The 25,664-nt window shown below is 46.3% G+C and overlaps 2 protein-coding genes across 2 annotated transcripts in view; one reads left to right on the top strand and one right to left on the bottom strand.

Annotated features, from left to right (window-relative positions):
* The first annotated feature begins 4,458 nt into the window (after positions 1–4,458).
* On the top strand, positions 4,459–17,453 carry LOC102228168 (2-acylglycerol O-acyltransferase 2-A-like). Its single transcript, XM_005816303.2, has 9 exons — positions 4,459–4,862; positions 5,419–5,597; positions 5,679–5,739; positions 5,818–5,961; positions 9,625–9,755; positions 10,007–10,050; positions 10,138–10,228; positions 15,405–15,513; positions 16,993–17,453. Exons 1-9 carry the CDS (start codon positions 4,769–4,771, stop codon positions 17,145–17,147), a joined length of 1,008 nt encoding a protein of 335 aa, XP_005816360.1. The 5' UTR covers positions 4,459–4,768; the 3' UTR covers positions 17,148–17,453.
* Positions 17,454–23,726: 6,273 nt separating this feature from the next.
* Positions 23,727–25,664, bottom strand: part of LOC111611093 — a 5,519-nt gene continuing 3,581 nt past the window's right edge. The window contains exon 3 of the mRNA XM_023346722.1: positions 23,727–24,082. The gene's annotated coding sequence lies outside the window, so the exon portion shown is untranslated. The remainder of the gene's footprint in view (positions 24,083–25,664) is intronic.

Raw genomic sequence — 25,664 nt, 5'->3', positions numbered from 1 at the left:
TAATATTAACATCGGCATTTAGCTGCGTTTTTATGGGTTTAGTTAATATTCAGCTAGTTGAACCTGAATCCAGATCCATAACTTATAAAAAGATGAACTTTTTCTCAGTAGTGAAAAACCCACAGCATGTAGCGGCCATTTGGAATAAACAGCCAGACACAGAAAGTTAAAACCGGAAGCAGTTTAATCTGGACTTTTCTGGTCAGACACCATAAAAACTGTAGCATGAAATAAAAGGATACAGAATTGTTGGACATGTTTAACTCTTGTATAAAATTAACATATTAATGTTCATACATACAAAAAAGAGAATACGTTGCATCCTTAGCTCTTCGACATACACAGTTTCGTTTTTAAATAAACATTTCTTATCACAAATTACAATTGCACATATTTATACCTCATTCTGCTTTCCAAGGGCATTTTAATGATTTTCTTCGGGTTCCTTCAGGATCTAATGCTGATTCATTGTGCTTAGTAAGAACAGGAAGTGCCGCATATCACAACACACGAAGAAGAAATCTACCGTTTTTCAAAATAAAGGCATAAACTAACCACTAGGTGTCACTGTTGGACCAATGAACAAGAAGGAGAATTTTACCATTTAATTGCAATGGACCTTACCAAGCTCCGCCCACAACCGACCCACGTGACCGCAAGTCTCACAAACAAAGCCTGGTTGTTTCTATGTAATCATGACTGATTAGTGAATCATTTCTAGTGGATTTTCACAATAAATCAGCTACTAAATGGACAGAGGAACTAACAAGTTCATGTCATCAACTGGGAGCAGGTTACTGGTTTCTCAGTCACAAGCTGGTTGCAAACCTGAGGCCAGCAGGTGTCAGTCAGTTATGGTAGATCTGAACTTTGACCTCAATATGAGAAGCTACAGACTGATAGGAGGAACCAAAGAGCTCTGTAAAGGTAAAGGCAAATCTTCTGAAGTTGGGATATAATTCATTTAATTTCACATAATTACCGCGGTAGAAGCCATTTGTTTGTTAACATTTTATGAAATATATTTGTTCTGTTTGATGTTTGTTGTGAATGACGTAAACTCACAAACGAACCAGGTAATTAGTCCAACGTTTAGAAACTACAGCGGCTGTAATGAGCCACAGCAAAGGGAAACAAAGGTAAAATAACCTGAACAGGTGATCAACTCAAAACCACTCCTACCTTTTTACTCTCTCTCTCTCTTTGTAGTTTAAACACACCTGTTACCATGGCAACCACCTAATTCAGATTCAGATTCATTTTATACGTATCCCAATTTGGGCAATTAATATTGCAGCAAATACAGAAGGCTAAAAGAAAAAGTATCAAAGATTTAAAATAAATAAATAAAATAAAAATAAAAATACTATAAGCACATAAAATACAGATCAACACATAAAGGGAAGTATAAAGGGAAGTGTATTTCATTATTGACCAACAGTTGCTACACTATATCAGGTGCAAGTCCCCCAACCTGGTCCTGCATTAAAAAGAGATATTGCTGTAGGAACAAAGGATTGCTTGTACTTGTTACTGTTTATACCAGGAAGTCTGAGTCTGATGCCAGAAGGCAGAAACTGGAAATCAGCATGTAAGGGATGAGAAGAATCAGCAATAATGTCTTTAATTTTCCTAATGATTTGTTTTTAACACAGTTCTGTAAGTGAGAATTGTTCAACCCCTAAGATCTTATTGCTAGTATGTATTACTCTGCTACGGGCATTTTGTGATCTAATACTGAGATTTCCAAACCAACAGAGGAGGGAAAAGGTCAACACAGATTCAATATATGATCTATAAAATAGGATCATCAATGATTTATCAACTTGAAACTTTGTGAGCCTCCTTAGACAAAACAATCTTTGCTGGCTCTTTTTTTGTACGTTTTCTGAATGGCAGGTAAATTTTAACTTATTATCCAAAATAGTCCCAAGATAATTTATAGTTTTCTACTGTCTGACCTTTAATTACTGTTAGATTTGTGTTATGGGGTTTCTGTCTGAAATCAATGTCCTTTGTTTTCTGTACATTTAATGAAAGAAAAGTTTTATCACAGCAGTCAACAAATTCACCGACCACAGGGCCGTGGGCATCATGTTCATCATCATGCAGAAGGATAACTACCACTGAGTCATCTGCAAATTTTAATATTAACCTGTTGTCATGCCGACTGCGACAGTCGTCTGTGTACAAAATATAACGAAGAGGGGAAAGGACGCAGCCCTGACTGGGCCCAGTAGACAGAGACGTCTCTCTGGACCAGCATCCATTCACTCTGACCTTCTGCATTCAGGATGTTAAAACATCAAGAATCCAGCCCACCACATTAAAATCCTGATGAAAGTTATTAAGAAGTTTATCAATCAAAATATGGGGCTGGATTGTGTTAAAAGCCGATGAGAAGTCAACAAATAATAACTTAGCATGATTTTTGTTACCTTCAAGATGTTTAAAACACAGTTTAGTAAAGTGACAGTGGCATCCTCTGCTGCCTGACCGGCCCTGTATATAGGCAAACTGTAAAGGATCCAGTAAATGTTCAGTCTTGGTAAGAACATGTCTCTTAATCAATTGTTCCAAAGATTTCATGACAAGGGAAGTCAGTGCAACAGGTCTAAAATCATTCAGGACTTTTGGGCCACATGAATCACGATGAACTGCTTCCAGCACCTCGGCTCCCTCTGTTGGTTAAATGACATCTGGAAGATGAAATAAAAAATAGGAGCCAACTGTTTGGCACAAGAGGAGAGCAGTCGACCACTGATATGATCTGGTCCTGGGCTTTTTCTAACCTTACAGCGTTTAAAAGATTCAGCCACAGAAGTAACATCAAAGGGATATGACCACAGCAAAGAAGTTTGTTTTTCAGATTTAAAATCTCATTACTAAAATCAGAAGAATCAAACCTAAGATAAAACATATTGAACTCATTTGCCAATTGATTATCAGAATTAAAACCAGAAAGAACCACCTTTCTGTTGCACTTGATCTCTGATCCAACAATTGTTTTCAGCCCATTCCAAACTGGGCCCAGTCTGTTGTAGACAAACTGGGCCCAGTCTGTTGTAGGCAAGGTCTTTCTCCAGCTTTTCCTTGTAATTTCATTTTTAACCCTTTCATACATGAATTATGATCCTTTGTGTCAGAATTTTTCTTCCATTTAAAAAAAAATTTTCTTAAGGCATAAAAAAGGTAGGACATTTTTTTTGTAAAAATAATTAAAAAAAATTTTTTTTTTATGTGATCAATTGTAATTTTGTCCAAATACAAAGTTGTTGTTTGAAAAATACATCAGTAGTATTGTTCCTTAGGGGTTATCTGATGTCACAATATTTTTTTTACTTGCAAGAGTCGTCTACAGTAGAAGGAGGGACCGGGTCGGTTCTCATTTTTTGTCTGTCGGCCATATTGTATTTAACAAAAATAATTTCTTGCATTTGCAGCTGATGGCCAGTAGTTGATGGTATATTTTATGATGCATTAGTGTCCACTTCAGTGGTCTGTGTGCATTTATAACATAAAAATCCACAGGAAGCACAAGAAAATGGCTTTTAGATGGCTGTCCACTGTAGTGACCACTATGCATGAAAGGGCTAAACTAAAAGTACAAATATTGGTGCCAGGCACACATCTAGTACTTAGTAAATTTCACACTATTTGTCTAAGTTTATAAAAATGATGTTTTATGTGTTGCTAACACTTTTCTACTGTGTGCTGAAAAACGCAACTCACCTCCTGCAGCTTTCACAGACTGGCACTGAGTGCAGGAGCCAGCAACATTTAACCAGCCACACAGAGAGGGGGCGCTGTTTCCCCATTGCACTGATACATATAAAGCAAGTGGGATTCTACAACTTAAACCTAAACACTGTTACACTATACAAATAAAATTTGATTGATTTTGATTTTATTCTAACCTGATTCAACTCTTTAACTTTTCTACTTCCTGTATTAATTAATTATTAGGGTATTGATCATTTACAGGTAACATTTTTAATCTATAAATGTGTCTTAAAAATTCTTCTGGTTCTTTAAAAAATTACTTGAATTGATTCTCAAGTTTATTAAACTGATTTTGCCAAAGTTCAGATTTTACTGGAACAGAAGTCAGGTTTTTATTTAATGTAGAAAATGTTTAAGAATTTTAAATGAGTGAACATTTACTTATTCTTTATTTTTGGAAATCTTTGATCATAATCATTTTAGTCTCAATTTTCCAATAAAAAACAAAATAAAATAGAATCTGATTCCTGCCTTCAGACTCGCTGCTGGATCTGATTGGAAGAATCCCTCCTAACCCCGCCCACACCGCGCCGCCCGCTGCTCCGATGAGTAATGGGGCGGAGCTTCAGAAACTGTCACAGTGCACGCTCTTGACTCACGCGCGTGCACGTCCCGCCCCTTTCTGTTTGCAGCTGAGAGAGGGAGAGAGAGAGAGAGAGAGAGAGAGAGAGAGAGATAGAGATAGATAGATAGATAGATAGATAGATCTGTACTTGGAGCTGATTGATCGACAGGAACACGCCCAGAGAGCTGTCCTGTGCGCATGCGTGGAGCCAGGAGCCGCGTGTGGAAAGTTTGTGATGAAAGTTTAGAGTTACAGTTCAGTAGGAGAAGAAGAGGAAGAGGAGAAAGAGGAAGAGGAGAAAGAGGAAGAGGAGGTGAAGCTCTTTATCTCCGCTGATTCTCCAACCCGCCGCGGTTCCTCTGCAGGATTCAGCGGATCCTCTCTGCTCTCCAGGCCGCTTTCAGCTGCTCCTCCCCCGGCATGAAGATCCAGTTCGCCCCGCTGAACGTCCCGCTGCGGAGGCGACTGCAGACCGCGGCGGTGCTGCAGTGGGTCTTCTCCTTCCTGGGACTGGGTGAGACTGGTTCTACTGGTGTTACTGGTTCTACTGGTGTTAGTGGCCCTGGGTTAATATACTGGTCCAACTCTGATGGTTCTACTGGGTCTTCTCTTCCTGGCGCTGGGTCGGGCTGTTGGTGCTGGTTCTACTGGTTTTACTGGGTCTGCAAGGATCTACTGGTCCAGTTGGGTCTACTGGTTCTGTGAGTTCCTGTCCAACCAGTAAACAGAGCATGTAGGAGGTTCTGATCCATCTGCTGGAGGTGAAGAAAGGTTCTGATCCTGGTTCTGGTTCTGGTCTGGAAGTTCTGAAGGGAACCAGCTGATTGGATCAGAACCAGATAAGGAGATGAAGCACGGTAGAGGAAGTGTCATGCTGTGGATTATTTCAGAGCAGATGGTTTGGTTGAACAGAACCAGCATGGTTCTGGAAGGTCCGACTGTGAACCGGGTTGGTGAGGTCAGATGGACCAGAACCATCAGAACCTGGTTCAGTCAGTAGAACTCTGGTCCGACCCAGCTGGTTGGTTCTGGTTCTGCCCGGTCCAGTAATCATCCCGATTCTGTTCCAGCCCAGTTCTGCCTGGCCGCCTTCGTCCTGCTGGCCGTCTCTGATTGGTGGATCGCTGCTCTGCTCTATGCTGGTTGGCTGTGGCTGGACTGGGACACGCCCACCAGCGGAGGCCGGCGATCCCATTGGCTCAGGAGGTGGAGCGTGTGGCGGTACTTCAGGGATTACTTCCCCCTGGAGGTGAAACCAGAACCCACCAGAACCGACCCGACCCACAGATTATATTGATTGATGATCATTAATCACTGATTGTCTCTGCAGTTGGTGAAGACAGTTGATCTGGACCCGACCCAGAACTACATCTTTGGGTTCCATCCCCACGGTGAGACTCTCAGGGGTTCTGGTTCTGACCCAGTTCTCTCCCTCACTGGTTCTGGTTCTGACCCGGTTCTCTCCCCAGGGGTTCTGGTGGCCGGGGCGTTCGGGAACTTTTGCACGGAGGCGACCGGGTTCTCCCGCCTGTTTCCGGGCCTGCGGTCCCACCTGCTGATGCTGCCGTTCTGGTTCCGAGTTCCGTTCTTCAGGGATTACATCATGTGTGGAGGTGAGTGTAGTTCTGCCGGGTCGGGCAGCAGAAGGTCCGATTCCAGCAGAACGGGCGGTTCTGGTTCAGATTTAAATATTCAGAACAGGAAACAGTAACTGGGAGTACTGGTTCTGTTCACCAGACTGAACTAGTCTGTCTGTAAATGGGTCGAGGTTCTGGTAGAACGCAGCAGGTCGGACCTGGAACAGATCCAGGATCCTGATGGGTTTGGTTCTGTTCAGCAGCAGCTCTGGGTTCTCTGGTTCTGATCTGGACTCTTAGAGCTCAAATATGTTGAAACATCACAACCAGAACCAGAACATTTTAATGGATCCTCCAGAGTACTGACTGAGTCCTAACGGACCTTCAGGTCGGTTTGCGACCCGATTCCTCCAGAACCAAAACGGATCAAACAGTTTGAAGCTGAAACCAAATAAAATTTTTCTAGTAAAATTTTGAGAAAAATTCATAAAAATTCGGTTCTGGAGAAAAGTTCTGATCCAGGTGGAAATAACCCAATGGACCCAGAACAGAACCGGGAGGAACACCACAGGGCCCAACAGAACCTCCAGAACCTTCATTATAGTACCAACCGGGTCAGTACTTGTAGAACCTCTAGGAATCAGCAGAACCTGCAGGCTGGTACCAAAAGGTTCTGGTGAGAATCTCTAGACCGGATCAGAACCTCTGATGGTTCTGGATTTTCAGGGAGTCTAAACAGCAGAACCTGGTTCTGGTTCTGGTTCCTATCAGTTCATAAATTCTATGATGAATTTAAAACATTATTTTACCGGATCAGAACTTTAAAAAGTGAATCAATGAAAATATTTAGGAAACATGAGACAATAATAATCTTTATGTTTTTAATTTACTAATATTAAAAAATAAAACTCAACAAAAATCTCATAATTTTTTCCTCAAACCGTTTAAATTCGACTCAGACGATGTTTAAAGACGATCTCAGATATATAAAAATATCAGTTTAATCTGTAATTGTATTTTAAAGTGCAGATAATTTCATCCTTTAATCTCGTTCCAAACTTTTGGACCCAACAAGCATAAGTTTGTTTGTTAAAATAATATTCAGTCTAGTTTTAGTCTGTCGATAAAAAGTTTATTCTAGGGCGTGCCGTGGTGGCGTAGCGGTTAGCGCGACCCGTATTTGGAGGCCTTGAGTCCTCGATGCGGCTGCCGCGGGTTTGACTCCCGGACCCAATGATATTTGCCGCATGTCTTCCCCTGTTTCCTGTCAGCCTGCTGTCATATAAGGGACACTAGAGCCACAAAATACCCTGGAGGGGTAAAAAAAAAAAAAGTTGATTCTAGTTTTGTAAGTTTGCTGATAATGACTGATTGGAACAAAATCAATTTATGATCAGTTTTATTCATAACTTGATCATCATTCAGGAGTTTTGGTTCAGATTTATTTATGTTAACTGGAGGTGGAGACTTTATACTGGGACCAGTACACAGATTTTATCATCTTATTTTGAAGGAGCTCAAGTTTCCTAAGATAACTAGAGTAATAATAAATAATATTACAATCATTAATATGCGCCTCAGAGAGTTTTATAAATAGTTAAAAATGTGGATAAAGGCAGATAAAACCTTAAATTAAAAAACAGGCCCAGTTAACTTAGTTATTAGATAATTTATGTGAAGTTTAATATTTAATATTTTGTTTATGAATCTCTTCTGTTTATCATTTATTATATAATCTGGAGGTTAAAGGAGGAAATGATGTAAACCAGTTTAATCTGGGATTAAATGTCATCCTGGTTAAAATAACACAGAGGATCTTTATTAGTGAATTATGAAAGATCAATAATGGACTGATCAGGTTCTGGTTCTGGTCCAGAAACAAAAACTTCTGATTAGAATTTAAAATAAAGTTTAGAGTCATCCAGGTTTTAATGTCCTGTAATCTAATAAAGTTAGATAAGATAAGATAAGATAACATTTATTTATCATTGTCATCAACAGATTACAGATTGAGATTTGCTCGACTCGAGTTAAGATGCAGGTTATGTGTATATACATAATATACAAAGATAAAGAAATAAATAGTACAAAATGAGAAATAAAGAGACATCAGAAGATGGTTGCAGCGCCTGGAGGTGTCGCAACAGAATTGACATTTTTAACAAAGTGGTGTCAAGAGCAGAAGTTCTTATGCCTTTGAATTTAGTGCCATGATTGCCATCGGGTAAAAACTGTTTTTTAGGCGATTTGTCCTGGTTTTTATTGCTCTGTATCTCTTGCCTGATGGCAGCAGCTGGAAGAGACCATGGCCAGGGTGTGAAGAGTCATTTAAAATGTCCAAAACTTTCTTGTGGAGCCTGGAAGTGTAAATCTGTTCCATAGTGGGGAGGGGGCAGCCTATGGTTCTCTCTGCTGCCCTAACAACCCTCTGGAGCGCCTTCTTGTCCGCTGATGTGCTGCTGCCGTACCAGACACACAGACTGTACGTGAGCACACTCTCTATGGAGCAGTGATAGAAGAGTTCTATGGAGGAACTCTATGGAGTTGGATTAATCTGGATTATAGATCAATCTGAGTATCATCAGAATCATCAGAACCACCAGAGTCCAGACCGATCAGACCCAGCAGTCAGAACCAGCTAGCTCTGGGTTTGGACTTTGGTTCTGAACCTAAATCAGATCAGCTGGTTCCCTCTGCCCCAGATTACAACAAATCTTATCAGTGACCTTTGACCTCTGTTACACAGTACCAGGGGGAGTTGGGTCATGTGAGTAGTTTCATCAGAACCGTCGGGTCCAAAACGTCCAAAGTGAAACTGGACCGCAGGTCACAGCAGTAGGGGAGGGAGGGGGAGGCTACAAGCTCTCTGATTGGCTGGCTGAGCTCTGTGAGGTCACATGGGGTCAGCAAAGGTCAAAGGTCATAATTAGCTCCTCTACAGGTGGAGACAAGTGATGTTCAGGGAGACACTGGCATCAGGTCTGTTGCCACCTGGTGGCAACATGGAGAACTGCTGCCACCTGGTGGCTGGATGTGGAACTGCTGCAGCTTCATGTTGGCCTGAGTTTGTTCTGTGGAGCAGAAACTTGAGCTCATCAAAAGCTTCTCCAGAACTCAGCAGAACCTCCTGACCGGCCCGGTCAGCCTCTTCCTGTCAGAGCAGGAACCTGGTCTCTGTTTGGTAAATCTGGTAACTATCAGCTTCACCAGAGAGACACTAGAGAACTGGTTACCAACTGGTAACTGGTAAAGCTAACTCTACCTCTATGAGCTTTACCAGAGAGCCACTGTAGGGTTAGTTACTAGTTACTAGTTAACAGCTGATAACTGGTAATCTCATCAGTTTTCATCCTGGTCTACAAACTATTCAGGATGTGGCCTCCAGTGAACTGGTAGCTGGTTCCACTGGTTCTACTGGTTCCACTGGAGAGCAGATCTGCCTCCCATCCGGCTGCTAAAACCTCCAGAACCAGCAGAACCTGCAGGCTGGTACCAAAGGGTTCTAGTAGGACCGTCTGGACCAATCAGGTCTGTGATGAATGATGGTGTCTAGAAGCTCCGCCTCCCATTCTGGTCTTGGACCGGTGAGAACCAATCAGAACCTCTGGATGGTTTCAGGTCTCCACATGGAGAGGAACTGGGTCAGCTTGATGTTCTGAACAGAACCTTGGTTCTGACCGATGTCCCTCTGTCCTCCAGGTCTGGTGTCCAGCAGTAAGTCCAGCCTGTCCCACCTACTCAGCCGTCCTGAAGGAGGAAACGTGGCCGTCATCGCCGTGGGCGGAGCTCCAGAAGCTCTGGACGCTCGACCTGGAGCGCTGACTCTGCAGGTAGGTACCATGAAGAGGTCAGAGGTCAGTCAGGTTCTAGTGGTAGACCCAACCTGGACCAGCATCTCTGATCCGGTTCTGTTAATCTGGTCTTCTCTGCTGAGTTATTGGGTCTGACAGGTTGCAGGTTCAACTCTTTATCAGAACCGAATCAGAACTCAGAATTGGACCAGAACCTGAGTCTGATCCAGATGCTTCTGTTGGTTCTGTTGGGCGGCTTGTCGCTGACTGATCCTTGTTTGTGTTTCCAGGTGAAGAACAGGAAGGGCTTCATCAAGATGGCCCTGAAACACGGGTAGGCGGAGCCTGACTGGTGGGCGGGGCTTCATGATCAGAGACCCAGTTATTGTTATTGTGTGTGTGTGTGTGTGTGTGTGTGCAGAGCTCAGCTGGTTCCTGTCTTTTCATTTGGAGAAAACGAATTATTTGACCAGATGGAAAACCCGACTGGATCTTCACTGAGGAGGCTGCAGGTCACACTCTGAAATACACACTCTGAAACACACACTCTGAAACACACACACTGATACACACAGCTGACATCCTGATATACACACACTCTGAAATACACACACTGATACACACAGCTGACATCCTGACACACACCCTGAAACACACACACTGATACACACACACTGATACACACCACTCACATCTCCAGGTTTCTGATTTCCTACATTTTGTTTCACTACAAACCAACTTTAGTCTTTGAATTATTTTAACTTAAATGAATTTTTCCAGATTTTAGTCTTTTTGCTTCCAGATGTTGATTTGAACATTTTAAAATAATTTTTTTGTAATTTATCGACGCGATCTGGAGCTTTTTAGGTCCCATCATCATGCTGCGTTCATGAACTGTGAAACATTTGGAAAACTGCAGATTTGAAGTTTATTGAACAGTTTTAGTAGAAATTCATAACCAGATCTTTATGTTCAGAACCTGTCAGCTTCTATTTGAAATAAATCTATGCTTAAAAATGTCTCTAGATCCCAGCGCTGGGATTTCCTGCAACCACGAACTCACCACAGATGTTTCTGTTCAGCATCATCTGGTTCTGATTTTTATTGGTTTATTGATCAGTTAAAAGAACTTTCTGCTAATAGCTGTTAGCTGCTGCTGGAGGTTCTGGACCAGATGGATCAGAACCAGATGGACCAGCAAGAGGTTTTTATTCTGACTGAACTTTCACTAGAACCTGATCTCATCTGGTTCTGGTTCTGACTGGCTGATGATGCTTCGCCATGGTTCTGGATTAAACTGGTGGTACCGGGTCGGTCCAGTAACTTCAGCCGTGTTTTATTTCTCAGCGTTGATGCATCTGATGCTCTGCAGATCATCTTCATGTCCAACATCATAACAACATCAAATCAGCTGATCTTCATCTGAACCTCAGATTAATTTATCAACAAAAAGTGACACCAACCCATAAACTCTGTCTGGACCTCAGCTGGTTCTTCCATCTGGCCCCCAGGGCCCAGTGCTGGTTTACCAGATGTGGCCCATGTGGGCCAGAACCGGGTCTCTGCTGACACGTCATTCATTGAGGCATCTGGGCCAGATGGAAATGATGTCATTTCTGTCCCAGACAACTTAATGTTTGTAATATCAATAAAAACACAATTTATATCAACATAATTATTTATTATAACATTCTAATTTCAAACACAACATTTATATCATGTCCACCTGCTCAGGTTGTCATGGCAACAGTTCAGTAGATTCCCCTCTGAGCTTCAACTCTTAAATAAAGAGAATAAATAAACATATTGATCAGTATTAAAAATATTATTTCAACCTGAACATCTGGAATCAATCTGGCCAACAGCCAAAGGCTAAGGGCTCAATGCTAATGGCTCAATGCTAACGGCTTGAGGCTAACAGCTAAGTTACATTTAATGCTGAATAATATTCACACTAATAGTTAAAAACAACATTTTAAAACTATAGACATACAACAGCAGCCAAATAATGTCAGTGAAAACATTTAATTGGTAGAAAAATTAGTTAGTTTAGTTTATTATTGGTAATAATAAACTAAACTAATACTTGTGCTTTGTAAAATAGGGTTAGCTAAAATTTTCAACAACACAATAAGACATTGTAAATAAAAAATTTCAATTTGTTCCCACTTGCCATCAGACTGCTGAACTCTTAACTGGACTGCACTTAAAATCTGGTCTCCACTTCATACCTTGCACATGTACAGAGCTAAATAACTTCTATTTTACTGTCAGTCCTGCACTTTATATTTTATATTCATATTTATATTCATATTTTATACTGTATTTTATTTTATTCTGGAGTAACCTCACAACATTGAAAGCTCAAAACATTGTCCTGAGCCGTATGCAACGAAATTTGGTTCTGTATTCACCCTGTGCATGCAAAATGATAATAAAGTCAGTCTAAGTCTCTAATAAATAACACTTACAGGTGGTGGGAAAAACACAGATATTAATAAATTAAAAAGAATTAATTTGGACTAAAAGAAACAAACCAAAGAAGATAGATATGAAAAACTTACGGATTGAGTTCAGTTCAACGCTAACGAGCTATCGGCTCATGAGTCCGTTACTATGGGAACGGAGCTGAAGCCTGCAGTTTGTCATGTCCGCCACCAGGAGGAGACAGCGGGCATTTCCATTAAAAAAATTCTTATATTTATTAGAATTATTAAGAACTAAAACAACTGTTGGAGCTATTTATTCTTTATTTCTTTATGCATTTGAATTTTGTTAGTTTATTCTTACATTTCTAGTTTTTGTATTATTTGCAGGTTAATAATTGTCGATTCTATTTATCTTTTGTTTTTATTATTTGTTCTTATTTATTTGTTTTCTAAAGACAGGAAGTGAGGTGGATCAATCCACTTTCTATAAGTGTAGGGGCCTGGTAAAGACAAGCAGGCATTTGGGTTTGGGGCCTTTGGTTTTTACCAGAGCAACAGAGCAAGCGAGGTAGCCTGAAAACAAGAAAAGGTTTGAACTCTGTAATTGTTTTGCTGAAACAAAATAAATCATCCAGAACAACAAAACAAGTTTGGACAGTGAACAAGTAAAAACATTTTTACATTCAATAAACATATATAAAATTTAAATACACAAAAAACAAAGTTCTTTTTTTAATAGAACTTCTATGTTGTGTTCACTGAACGCGTTACTGACATCGGATCACTGTGTTCAGTAACAGTAATCTAACGCGTTGCTATTTCTGGGGGTTAAAATCCTTCTTAGAGTTTTCCAGACAATAGAAACACACAAAAAACACTCAAATTACTAAAGTTTTTTCTTTTTGTACTGTTGTAACCATTAAAAAATCTCCTCTTTAGTTCAGTCTTATGACTGGAGACACATTGTTGATATTACCATTATAAAATACACTGCCTGGCCAAAAAAAAAGTCGCCACCAAAAAATGGTCACACTCTCTAATATTTTGTTGGACCGCCTTTAGCTTTGATTACAGCCTGCATTCGCTGTGGCATTGTTTCAATAAGCTTCTGCAGTGTCACAAGATTTATTTCCATCCAGTGTTGCATTAATCTTTCACCAAGATCTTGTATTGATGATGGGAGAGTCTGACCACTGCACAAAGCCTTCTCCAGCACATCCCAAAGATTCTCAATGGGGTTAAGGTCTGGACTCTGTGGTGGCCAATCCATGTGTGAACAAGATGTCTCATGCTCCCTGAACCACTCTTTCACAATGTGAGCCCCATGAATCCTGGCATTGTCATCTTGGAATATGCCCGTTCCATTTGGGAAGACAAAATCCATTGATGGAATAACCTGGTCATTCAGTATATTCAGGTAGTCAGCTGACCTCATTCTTTGGGCCCACAATGTTGCTGAACCTTGACCTGACCAACTGCAGCAACCCCAGATCATAGCACTGCCCCCACAGGCTTGTACAGTAGGCACTAGGCATGATGGGTGCATCACTTCACCTGCCTCTCTTCTTACCCTGATGCGCCCATCACTCTGGAACAGGGTAAATCTGGACTCATCAGACCACATGACCCTCTTCCATTCCTCCAGAGTCCAATCTTTATGCTCCCTAGGAAACTGAAGCCTTTTTTTCTGGTTAGCCTTACTGATTAGAGGTTTTCTTACGGCTACACAGCTGTTCAATCCCAACCCCTTGAGTTCCCTTCGCATTGTGCGTGTGGAAATGCTTTTGCTTTCACAATTAAACATACTCCTGAGTTCTGCTGTTGTTTTTCTTCCATTTGATTTGACCAAATGTTTAAGTAATCGCCGATCACCATCATTCAGGATTTTTTTCCGACCACATTTCTTCCTGGAAGACGATGGTTCCCCACCATCCTTCCAGTTTTTAATGATGCGTTGGACAGTTCTTAACCCAATTCTAGTAGTTTCTGCAATCTCCTTAGATGTTTTCTCTGCTTGATGCATGCCAATGATTTGACCCTTCTTAAACAGACTAACGTCTTTTCCACGACCACAGGATGTGTCTTTTGCCATGGTTGTTTAAGAAATGAGGAGTTACTCATTGCATCAGCTGGGCTTAAATAACTTGTTGCCAGCTGAAAGATAATCGCCTATACAGTACTTATCCAATAGGAGGCTTGTACCTATTTGCTTAGTTAAATCCAGGTGGCGACTTTTTTTTGGCCAGGCAGTGTAACTTGCAATTAAATTTTGGCAAAGATCAATGTAATTTTCACAGGTAAAAGTTACTTTTAATGTAACTTAGTTACTTTCCAAATAAAGTAGTCAGTAATCTAAGTTACTTTTTCAAGGAGTAATCAGTAATCTGATTAAAGTTACTTTTTCAAAGCACCTATGCCATCACTGATTATATTGCTAAACAAGTTATTCTTTTGGTTAAAAGTTATTTCTCCTGGTGATCATAATAATGTTTATAAATATTTTCACCACTTTAGACTTATGAGAAAATGAATTGTCACATGGTGACATAACTACTTCTGTAACTGGTCCGTATTTGGCCTGGACAGAACTGGTCCAGGTCTGTCCTGCCTCATGTGAACCATCATTCCCAGTCTGGTCCCAGTCTGATTGACGTCCAGTTTACTGTGCCAGAGGTTTTCCAGAACCGGACCGGGTCGGTCTGCTATGTAGCCACTGCAGGCTAATGCAAGGAACAGTCAAAAAGTCTTAACATCATGAATGGGTTTAACTGACATTTGGACACATTTCCCACCTGAGCTGTGGATCTGCAGCTCCTCCAGAGTCACAGTTGTCCTCATCAACGATCTGCTGTCAGTCCAGCTGGACGTCCATGTTCTGGTAGGAGACGTCTGCAGGTGGTCCTTCCTGTCTCTGTTTCCCTGGAGACGTTCAGAGTTGGGACTTTTGTTGTACTGTAGAACCGAACCGTTCTGTAAACAGAACCAGAACCTGTGGAGACGGTTCTGGAGAAAGCAGCATCATGTTTCATAATTCTGGTTGTTCTCTACAGAACCTCAGAGTCCAGAACCAGAGACCAGAACCAGAACCTCTGGACTCTGGTTCTGGTAGGAGATGAACAGGTTTTACCTTCAGGTACCAGAGTAGAGGGGTGGAGTCTAGTGTTGGTCTGGAGACAAAATGTGGACCTCAGAGTCCGAAAGCTTTTCTCAGCTCTGTGTTGGTCGTGTTTAATATTATGGGATGTTGTTGTGTCAGCAGAACCGGCTGCAAAGCATCATGGGAATAGCGATGCCTCTGTTCCACGCCAGAGGAGTTTTCCAGTACAGCTTCGGCCTGGTTCCATACAGGAAGCCCGTTCACACCGTGGGTAAGTTCTGCCGACCCGGCCTCCATGTTGGACCCACCAGAACCTCTGACAGAACTGGGAGGTCCAGAGTAGAGCCAGACCGCCTCCCAGTTTAGAACCAGTAAGGGTCCAACCACACAGAATGTTTTCCATGTTCAGTTTTGTATCTTATGGACCAGAACCAGGAACAGAACTGATCAGCGGTTCTGTTCCTGGTTCTGTTCAGCACCAGTAGAATAATCCCGACGGAGTGAACCGGGTTCTAGTATCGGGTCACATTAGAGGTTCTGATCTCTACCAGTTAAACCTTTAATCTGTCTGGTTATAAACTGGATTTAAATCTAGTTAGAATTTATTCACTGTGATGGACTGGTGAGCGGTTCTGGTGATCCGTTTAGGTGACCCCGCCTCCAGGTGACCCCTCCTCCAGGTGACCCCGCCTCCAGGTGACCCCGCCTCTCGCCCAAATGTCTTGCTGGAGAGGCAGCAGCACCTTCTGACCCCATTAAGGACAAAGTGTTAGAAAATGAATGGATGGATAAATTATTCATATTGAATTAATTATCTGTTTGTTCTCAGGGAATCTGGAATAAAATGAACCATTTATAATATTTAGCATCTCTACATCAAGGCTACGTTCGCTTGGTCGCTACTTTATCTGCAGTTTTTAGCAAGTTCTGAATCTGAAGTGTAAATAAAAATGTTTTATGTCCAAAAATATTGATATGGCTCAACTTACCCTGTGTGTGTAAGTTGAGCCGTATATCTGACACACACACACACACACACACACACACACACACACACACACACACACCTGCCCTCCTATTTGAACAGTTTTTTTCTGTTCAAATTGTCAACCTGCCTTGGTTGCGTTGCTCCAATTTACTCACCACTTCATACTAATGGGTTCTAATTTCCACCTGTCTCAATGTCATATTTTAAGATTTGTAGGCGACAGACAAAATGTGTTTTATGTATAAATTGGTCAAATCAACTTAACCCAGAACATCATTTAGATTTTATTTGTGTCCAAAGATGAAATGTTAAACTTTAATCTTTGTTTTATGGCAGTATTTATAAATAAATCACATTTAAAAATATCCGTTGTGATCTAAACACAGTTCTTATTAAACTAATAACTAAATTCACTTTCAAGATTCATGTTTGTTTCTGTTAGAGGCCATTTGGCTCATAGTTAATAAAACTAAAGATTTAATTTTGAATAAATTCTGCTGGTTCTGTTTACCTGTTGGATCCGATTCATGTTTTTATTTATTCATGTTCAGTTTTTTTCAACAGTTGGAGGTTCTCTGTCCAGGTTCCGGTAGAACCTGGTTCAGAACCCATGGTAGAACCGGTTGGAACCAGATTCTGCCTGGCAGAACCAACAGTAGAACCAGGCAGAGGCGTTCTACTGCAGCGTAGAACCAGCAGTAGAACCTGCTGTAGAACAAGGTAGAACCGGGTATAACCTGACCTTGTCTCTGTCCGTTCCAGTCGGGAAGCCCATCCCAGTGACCCGGTCGGCGTGTCCCACCTCAGAGGACATCGATGGTCTCCACAGCGTTTACCTGCAGAACCTGGTGGATCTGTTTGAGCAGAACAAGAACCTTTATGGCCTGGAGGAACATCAGCACCTCGCCTTCATATGACCCGGTTCTGGTACCAGAAACACCTGAGCCATTGTGATCAGCTGACTGTGTTCCTGCAGCCTGATTGGCTGGATTTCATCTGAAGCTCTTACTGGACTGTTGAAGGTTTCCAGAACCGAACCGGGTCTGACCCACTTGTCCTTCTCTGCTCAGCTGTAATGAGTCTAAGTGGGCAGCAGGGGGCAGCAGCCCCAGTCTTCAGAACCAAACCGGTCTGTCCTGCTCAGAAAAGTATCAGCAGGACCTCAGTCCGTCCCATTTCTTCTGATGATTCCGTCACAGGATAATAAATCACATAAATCAGAACCAGGATGGGTCCGCTTGTTCTGTCTGGGTCTGTAATCAGAGTCTCAGTAAGAATCTGAGAGGGGGTAAGCACATATGGGGCGATAGCCCATGACAGCCTGGTGTGGTTGAATAATTTCTCATGTGTTCACAGAAAATAGTTCCAGGAACTTCCAAAGCATTGGCCACCTGCCTGCAGAAAAGGGCTTAAATTGGCCTAGACTGATAGGTAGGATTTCAAGACCTTATGCAGGAAAACCCATGGGCAGGATTTTAACAGACAGCTTCTGAAGAGGGGCTCTGTCACAAAATTGTCAAAGACTTTCGAGACTTTGAAATTTTTCAACATCTGGGACTTGCTGGAAGTCCTCTAACTCAGTGGTCCCCAACCACTGGGCCTTTCAATAAATAATGAACTACTTCCTTATGTTTTATTTTGAAAATCCTAAACCGGATTTTACCGGTTACGTCTTGCGCGTCAAAATTGAGCCAACTTGCAGCAGAATGAGTAAGAAAACAACATCGAAGTGCTGCGGCACCCCCTCCCCCCACCTGTGTCCGAACAACAGCCGAAGGGTAAGATGAAAACGAAAAAGGTCCAGAGACCATCCGCGCCCCCACTGCCTGTAACGGCAACAGAGACGCAATACACAGGCCATACCACTACCACGGTCCCCAAGGCCGAGGCGATCACTGTCGATTCAGTCACAGAGGTGAGTCTGTGACGGGTTAGTGGGTTAGGGTAGGGTAAGGGTAGGGGAACTGATTCCTCCTTCTGTAGGAGGGAGGTGCACTGGCCCTCCAATCCGGAGAGCCTCCCCGGTCCCAGTCCCTGAAAGGACGGCGAAATCCCGGACGGCGACGGCGTCGTCCCACCATCGTCCATCCGTCTTCCATGTTCGTTTTATGTTGTTATGTGGTGTCTTGGTTGTGTGTGAATGTAACTATGTTTTGTGTAAAATGTGTTGGTTTGTGTTAAAAAACTAAGGGAGGGTTTCCGTGTTTGGAAACAATACTGAAAAATAAAAAATAAAAAATACAAAAAAAAAGAAAACAAAAAAATTCAAACAAATAAAATTTCCCTTTCAAAAAGGAGAAAACGATCAGAAAATAAAATTTATAAAGTATTGGTTTTGTTTCTTTTTTTGTCGTTTTTTTTTTTTTTTTTAGGGTAGGGTTAGTGCAGGGTCCGCAAAAGCGGTTTCCCCGGTTCATAGATGTCCGAAACCAGGATCAATAAGCCCAGAATAATCCCCTGATCACCGCTATGTGACTCCCGTATTCCTGGGATAAAGTTGAATTTTCGGACTTCCAGAGGGGGGTGCCTGAGGCAGGCGACTGAGTCCGCAGCACCTCACTGTCCTCGGGCTCGATGCTCAGGAGGCACCGGTGATTTTCCACTTCCATAAATTTTTTTTAAAATGCATTTCCCCGGGGAAAGCCGCATATTGCCGGAAAGGCCAGAGTCTGGAGAGTAGCCTGGTGTGGTCGTTTGGCTTCTGCGACGTCCGCAGGAGGAATTAAAAATCATAAACAGTAATTGGTCAAAGCGGTCAAAAATACACTTTCCCGGGCACCAGGAGCTTCAGAAATAGGATCAAAAATCCCAGAATAATGCCCTGATCACCACTATGTGACTCCCGTATTCCTGGGATAAAGTAAAATTTTCGGACCGCTGGCCACACTTAGTACACTGTTATAGCTCAATTATAGCTGCCACACCAGAGGCACAGATCCGAAAAATTTCTAAGTGCGGACCTCCAAAGCATTGCCCATCCGTTTCGCCATAGGCTTGATCGATAGATACGACTTTGGGACCTTACGGAGAAAACCCCCCCCCCCCCCCGGCAGGATTATAGGAGCGAGTTGGAAAAGAGGACTTGGAGCGAAAAATGACTAAGTGTTTTCATCCAGGGCGGTTCTAGGGGGCTTCTGAAGCTCAGATAAGGCCGCTTTACGACACTTTTTCGGCTTTTTTCAGCATTTTAAGCCGTTTTCCCAGATTTTCTCTCTGGTCCTCTGGAACGCCGGGGAGTTAAGGCAGCGGGCTCCGGCCGGTCCGGTGAGTGTCCTCGGTCCGTCTGATGGGCCTGGCGCCTCTCTGGGTCGGTTGTGAGCTCCGTGGAAGCGATGAAGCACAGTCAAAGGGTGGACCGGGCTCAGGCCGAAAACGGTGCGCTCTGAGCGGCTCTGCTGCTCTCCCAAGCGCCCGTTGGAGGTCTGAGCTCCAGGTTTGACCTTTCCATACAACCAACAGCACCACACACGTACACCTGACCGAACAGCACTCGTGGCTCGCCATGGAGGGCCCCCGTCACTCTGTGTGTCGGCGCTTCGACGGACGGTTCCTCCAGCCTTGCGAGCTCGCCTCCAGGCCCGGGCACGGGTGTTTCGGGGCTGTGCGCCCCGCCCTCAGTCCCAGCCCGCGGCCGTCCTGTCGGTACCGAGACCGAGACGCCCCGTCTCCCCCAGCGGCTCTACACTGTCGGCCCACTGCAGGCGGGCAGGGGGTGGTGCGTCCTCCGCTCGGAGCCCAGAGCACCTCCTGACACCCGGCTAAGCAGCAGTGGGGCCCACAGAAGTCATGTGATTTCTCAAACCCTGCCTGTCTCTCCGTTGGCCTATAAGCTCTTGGATGCGGGGCGCGCAGCTGCATTCCCCAGGGCTCTCCCCCGGATGCAGCCCACTGTTTCCACAGTGGCACTGGGGCAACCTTGGAGGTGCTAGCTCAGCGCCGCCCTGAAGTCAAAGGGCACTCTGCCTGATTGATCCTGCCAGTAGCATATGCTTGTCTCAAAGATTAAGCCATGCAAGTCTAAGTACACACGGCCGGTACAGTGAAACTGCGAATGGCTCATTAAATCAGTTATGGTTCCTTTGATCGCTCGACCGTTACTTGGATAACTGTGGCAATTCTAGAGCTAATACATGCAAACGAGCGCTGACCCGGCCCCCCCTTCTCCTCCTCGGGGTGGGGGGTCCGCCGGGGATGCGTGCATTTATCAGACCCAAAACCCATGCGGGGTGCGGCTCTCCCTCTCTCTCACGGGGGTGGGCGGGGCCCGCGCCCCGGCCCGCTTTGGTGACTCTAGATAACCTGGGGCCGATCGCTGGCCCTCCGTGGCGGCGACGTCTCATTCGAATCTCTCCCCTATCAACTTTCGATGGTACGCTACGTGCCTACCATGGTGACCATGGGTAACGGGGAATCAGGGTTCGATTCCGGAGAGGGAGCCTGAGAAACGGCAACCACATCCAAGGAAGGAAACGAGAGTCAGCCCTCGATCCCGGAGAGGGGGCCTGAGAAACGGCAACCACACCCAAGGAAGGCATCGAGAGTCAGCCCTCGATCCGGGGCCTCCGGGGCCTCCGGGGCCTCCGGGGCCTCCGGGGCCTCCGGGGCCTCCGGGGCCTCCCTCCCTCCCCTGCTGGAACTATGCCCTACCAGGGGCATGAGACGCACTTCGGATCATGGCCTAAGTCCCGGCCCTCTGGTGCGGAGGTGGTGTGCTGCCCGGCATACACGGACCAGCAGTCGGTCTGGCCATCCAGGGCCTCCCCCAGGCACGGGGAGCCACCCTCCCCCCACCCGCAGCTGCTTGTCTCTGCCTTACCAGGGGCACGAGCCTCCGGGCTGTGCGTGCTAGTGGGCCCAGTCCGTGTAGGGAGTGCTTAAGTGTGGGTACACCGGATCGGAGGGAGGGTAAGGTTCCCTGGTTGACCAGGCTGGCTGTTCAGAAGCCGGCTTTCGGAACTCAATTTCTGGCTGTAACAGCTGTATTTGACCCGTGCAGGCCTCCAGGCCTGGTTGTGTGCTTACATCCAGGCCTGGAGCTGTGCAGGGGTCAGAAGCAGAGGATATAGGTTGTAGTTTGATCCTTGTTTGAACCGCTCTCTTACGCCCATAAACCGGCCTACGGTCATCTTGGTTCATCCAAGGTAGTGCGCTCTCACTCGAGATCATACAGCTAGCCGGGATGACTGGACCCTGTCTTATAGGTGTTCATGTGCAATTGTTAACAAGTAACCTGATCTGTGATGTGCTGTGTAAGTGCAAAGTGGATGCCTGTTTAGTGGGACAAGCCCAACCAAACCATGAGTGTATTGTCATGTACTGTACAGGAAAGAAGAAAAAACTTTTTTTATATAAATAAATCAATAAAAGATAAAAGATAAGGATTAAGTGAAGTTAAAAGGGTAGGGTAAGGGTTAGGGTAAGGGTTAGGGTAAGGGTTAGGGTTAGGGTTAGGGTAAGGGTTAGGGTTAGGGGCCGGCCCGCCCCGTCCGCGGGGGGGCCCGGCGGAACGAAAGTCGCTCGCTCGCTCGCTCGCTCGGGGCTACGGCTCGGACGGGCACCCTCCCTCCCACCCCCTCCTTACACCGCCTTCCCAGGGGCACGGAGCCGAGAAAATGTCTAAGTGTCGACGGGACTCAGTGCAAATTTCTCGACTCGAAGACCGGCCGCCTTCCCAGGGGCACGGAGCCGAGAAAATGTCTAAGTGTCGACGGGACTTAGTGCAAATTTCTCGACTCGAAGACCGGCCGCCTTCCCAGGGGCACGGAGCCGAGAAAATGTCTAAGTGTCGACGGGACTTAGTGCAAATTTCTCGACTCGAAGACCGGCCGCCTTCCCAGGGGCACGGAGCCGAGAAAATGTCTAAGTGTCGACGGGACTTAGTGCAAATTTCTCGACTCGAAGACCGGCCGCCTTCCCAGGGGCACGAACCTCAGGGCCTTGCGTGCTGGAGGGTCCAGTCCGAGTTAGGGGTGCTTAACAGTGGGATGCCGCGGTCCGGAGGGGGCGTGAGGTTCCAGGACTTCCAGGACTTCCAGGGCAGGGCACCTGCGCGGGCGGCCGTATCCGCAGCACCTCACCGTCCTCGGCCTCGAGGCTCCGGAGGCCCCGGTGATTTTCGACCTCCATAAATTTTTTAAAAAACGCATTCCCCCGGGGGAAGCCGTATATTGCCGGAAAGGCCAGAGTCCGGAGAGTAGCCTGGTGTGGTCGTTTGGCCTCTGGGACGTCCGCAGGAGGAATTAAAAATCGAAAACCCGAACTGCTCAAAGGGTTCGAAAAGGCACTTTCCCGGGGACCAGGGGGTTCCAAACCAGGATCAATAAGCTCAGAATATTGCCCTGATCACGGCCGTGTCACTCCCGTCGTCCTGGGATAAAGTTGAATTTTCGGACTTCCAGAGGGGGTCCCTCAAGCAGGCGGCCGTATCCGCAGCACCTCACTGTCCTCGGCCTCGAGCTCCCGATGCCCCGGTGATTTTCGACCTCCATAAATTTTTTCAAAAACGCATTTCCCCGGGGGAAGCCGCATATTGCCGGAAAGGCCAGAGTCCGGAGAATCCTCTGGTGTGGTCGTTTGGCTTCTGGGACGCCCGCAGGAGGAATTAAAAATCGAAAACCATAATTGGTCAAAACGGTCAAAAATGCACTTTCCCGGGGACCAGGGGGTTCCAAACCAGGATCAATAAGCCCAGCACGATGCCCTGATCACGCCTATGTGACTCCCATCATCCTGGGATAAAGTTGAATTTTCGGACTTCCAGAGGGGGTCCCTCAAGCAGGCGGCCGTATCCGCAGCACCTCACTGTCGTCGGCCTCGAGCTCCCGATGCCCCGGTGATTTTCGACCTCCATAAATTTTTTTAAAAACGCATTTCCCCGGGGAAAGCCGCATATTGCCGGAAAGGCCAGAGTCCGGAGAGTAGCCTGGTGTGGTCGTTTGGCCTCTGGGACGTCCGCAGGAGGAATTAAAAATCGAAAACCCGAACTGCTCAAAGGGTTCGAAAAGGCACTTTCCCGGGGACCAGGGGGTTCCAAACCAGGATCAATAAGCTCAGAATATTGCCCTGATCACGGCCGTGTCACTCCCGTCGTCCTGGGATAAAGTTGAATTTTCGGACTTCCAGAGGGGGTCCCTCAAGCAGGCGGCCGTATCCGCAGCACCTCACTGTCGTCGGCCTCGAGCTCCCGATGCCCCGGTGATTTTCGACCTCCATAAATTTTTTTAAAAACGCATTTCCCCGGGGAAAGCCGCATATTGCCGGAAAGGCCAGAGTCCGGAGAGTAGCCTGGTGTGGTCGTTTGGCCTCTGGGACGTCCGCAGGAGGAATTAAAAATCGAAAACCCGAACTGCTCAAAGGGTTCGAAAAGGCACTTTCCCGGGGACCAGGGGGTTCCAAACCAGGATCAATAAGCCCAGCACGATGCCCTGATCACGGCCGTGTTACTCCCGTCGTCCTGGGATAAAGTTAAATTTCGGACTTCCAGAGGAGGGTCCCTCAAGCAGGCGGCCGTATCCGCAGCACCTCACTGTCGTCGGCCTCGGGGCTCCGGAGGCCCCGGTGATTTTCGACCTCCATAAATTTTTTTAAAAACGCATTTCCCCGGGGCAAGCCGCATATTGCCGGAAAGGCCAGAGTCCGGAGAATCCTCTGGTGTGGTCGGTTGGCCTCTGAGACGTCCGTAGGCGGAATTATAAGTCGAAAACCATAATTGGTCAAAACGGTCAAAAATGCATATTTTCGGCCAAAATCAACCATGGGCCGACAGCCCGCGGTCCAGAGAAGGGCCCTGTGCGGCGGAGTCGTCTCTAAACGGTTCACAGAAGCCGTGATAACCGTCGAAAGTTTGGCGGACCTCCAAACCATTGCCCATCCCCGCTAAAATCGGGGCTTCACCAAGGCTTCGGCAATAGACGGGATTTCGAGACCTTACGGAGAAAAATCCCACCGGCGGGATTATAGGAGAGAGTTGGAAAAGAGGACTTTGAGCGAAAAATGACAAAGTGTTTTGATCCAGAGAGGTTTTAGGGGTCTTTTGGAGCTCAGATAAGGCCGATTCAGACCCCTTTTTCGGCTTTTTCCAGCATTTTAAGCCGTTTTTCCAGATTTCTCTCCGCTTCTCTGGATCTCTGTGGTGGGCTCTGGACGGTGCGGTGAGAGCCCAGACAGGTTCCGTGGGAGTTCCAGAGCGTAGAGAAGGCTCCTTATTGAACTTTTTTTCGGCTTTTTCCAGCATTTTAAGCCGTTTTTCCACAATGTCTCTCTGGCTTTGTGGATCACTGGGGCGGTACAGGAGTGGGCTCGGGCCGGTCCGGTGAGTGTCCCAGGCCCATCTGATGGGCCTGGAGCCTGTCTGGGTCGGTTCTGAGCTCCGTGGAAGCGAGAAAGCACGGGCAAAGGTGAGCCGGGCTGAGGCCGAAGACGGTGCTCTGTGGACGGCTTCGCAGCGGTCCCAGGTGCTGGCTGGAGCTCCTAGCCCTGGCCGTGGGCTCCGGCCGGTCCGGTGAGCGTCCTCGGTCCATCTGATGGACCGGTGGCCTCTCTGGTTCGGTTGTGAGCTGCGTGAAAGCTCGGTGGAGGAGGACGGGCAGGGCAAAGGCTGCAGACGGTGCTCTGTGGACGGCTTCGCAGCGGTCCCAGGTGCTGGCTGGAGCTCCTAGCCCTGGCCGTGGGCTCCGGCCGGTCCGGTGAGCGTCCTCGGTCCATCTGATGGACCGGTGGCCTCTCTGGTTCGGTTGTGAGCTCCGTGGAAGCGAGAAAGCACAGGCAAAGGTGAGCCGGGCTGAGGCCGAAGACGGTGCTCTCTGGGCGGCTTCGCAGCGGTCCCAGGTGCCCGTTGGAAGTCTGAGCTCTGGCTTTTGGGCTCCGGCCGGTCCGGTGAGCGTCCTCGGTCCATCTGATGGACCGGTGGCCTCTCTGGTTCGGTTGTGAGCTGCGTGAAAGCTCGGTGGAGGACGGGCAGGGCAAAGGCTGCAGACGGTGCTCTGTGGACGGCTTCGCAGCGGTCCCAGGTGCTGGCTGGAGCTCCTAGCCCTGGCCGTGGGCTCCGGCCGGTCCGGTGAGCGTCCTCGGTCCATCTGATGGACCGGTGGCCTCTCTGGTTCGGTTGTGAGCTGCGTGAAAGCTCGGTGGAGGAGGACGGGCAGGGCTGAGGCCGAAGACGGTGCTCTCTGGGGCGGCTTCGCAGCGGTCCCAGGTGCCCGTTGGAAGTCTGAGCTCTGGCTTTTGGGCTCCGGCCGGTCCGGTGAGTGTCCTAGCCCCATCTGATGGGGCCGTGGCCTCTCCGGGTCGGTTGGGAGCTACGTGGAAGCCCGGACTTGCGGTGTGCACGTGGCCGGTGTTTCCTCCGGTTCCCTCGGGAAGCTGGAGGTCCACCGGTTCTCGGGCACCCTGCTTCGGTTGCGTGGAAGCCCGGACTTGCGGTGTGCACGTGGCCG

The sequence above is a fragment of the Xiphophorus maculatus genome, chromosome 14 (genome assembly GCF_002775205.1).
Source record: "Xiphophorus maculatus strain JP 163 A chromosome 14, X_maculatus-5.0-male, whole genome shotgun sequence".
NCBI classification, from domain to species: domain Eukaryota; kingdom Metazoa; phylum Chordata; class Actinopteri; order Cyprinodontiformes; family Poeciliidae; genus Xiphophorus; species Xiphophorus maculatus.
Note: the sequence above shows the minus strand (reverse complement) of the source record. Positions and strands in the feature narration are given on the sequence as shown.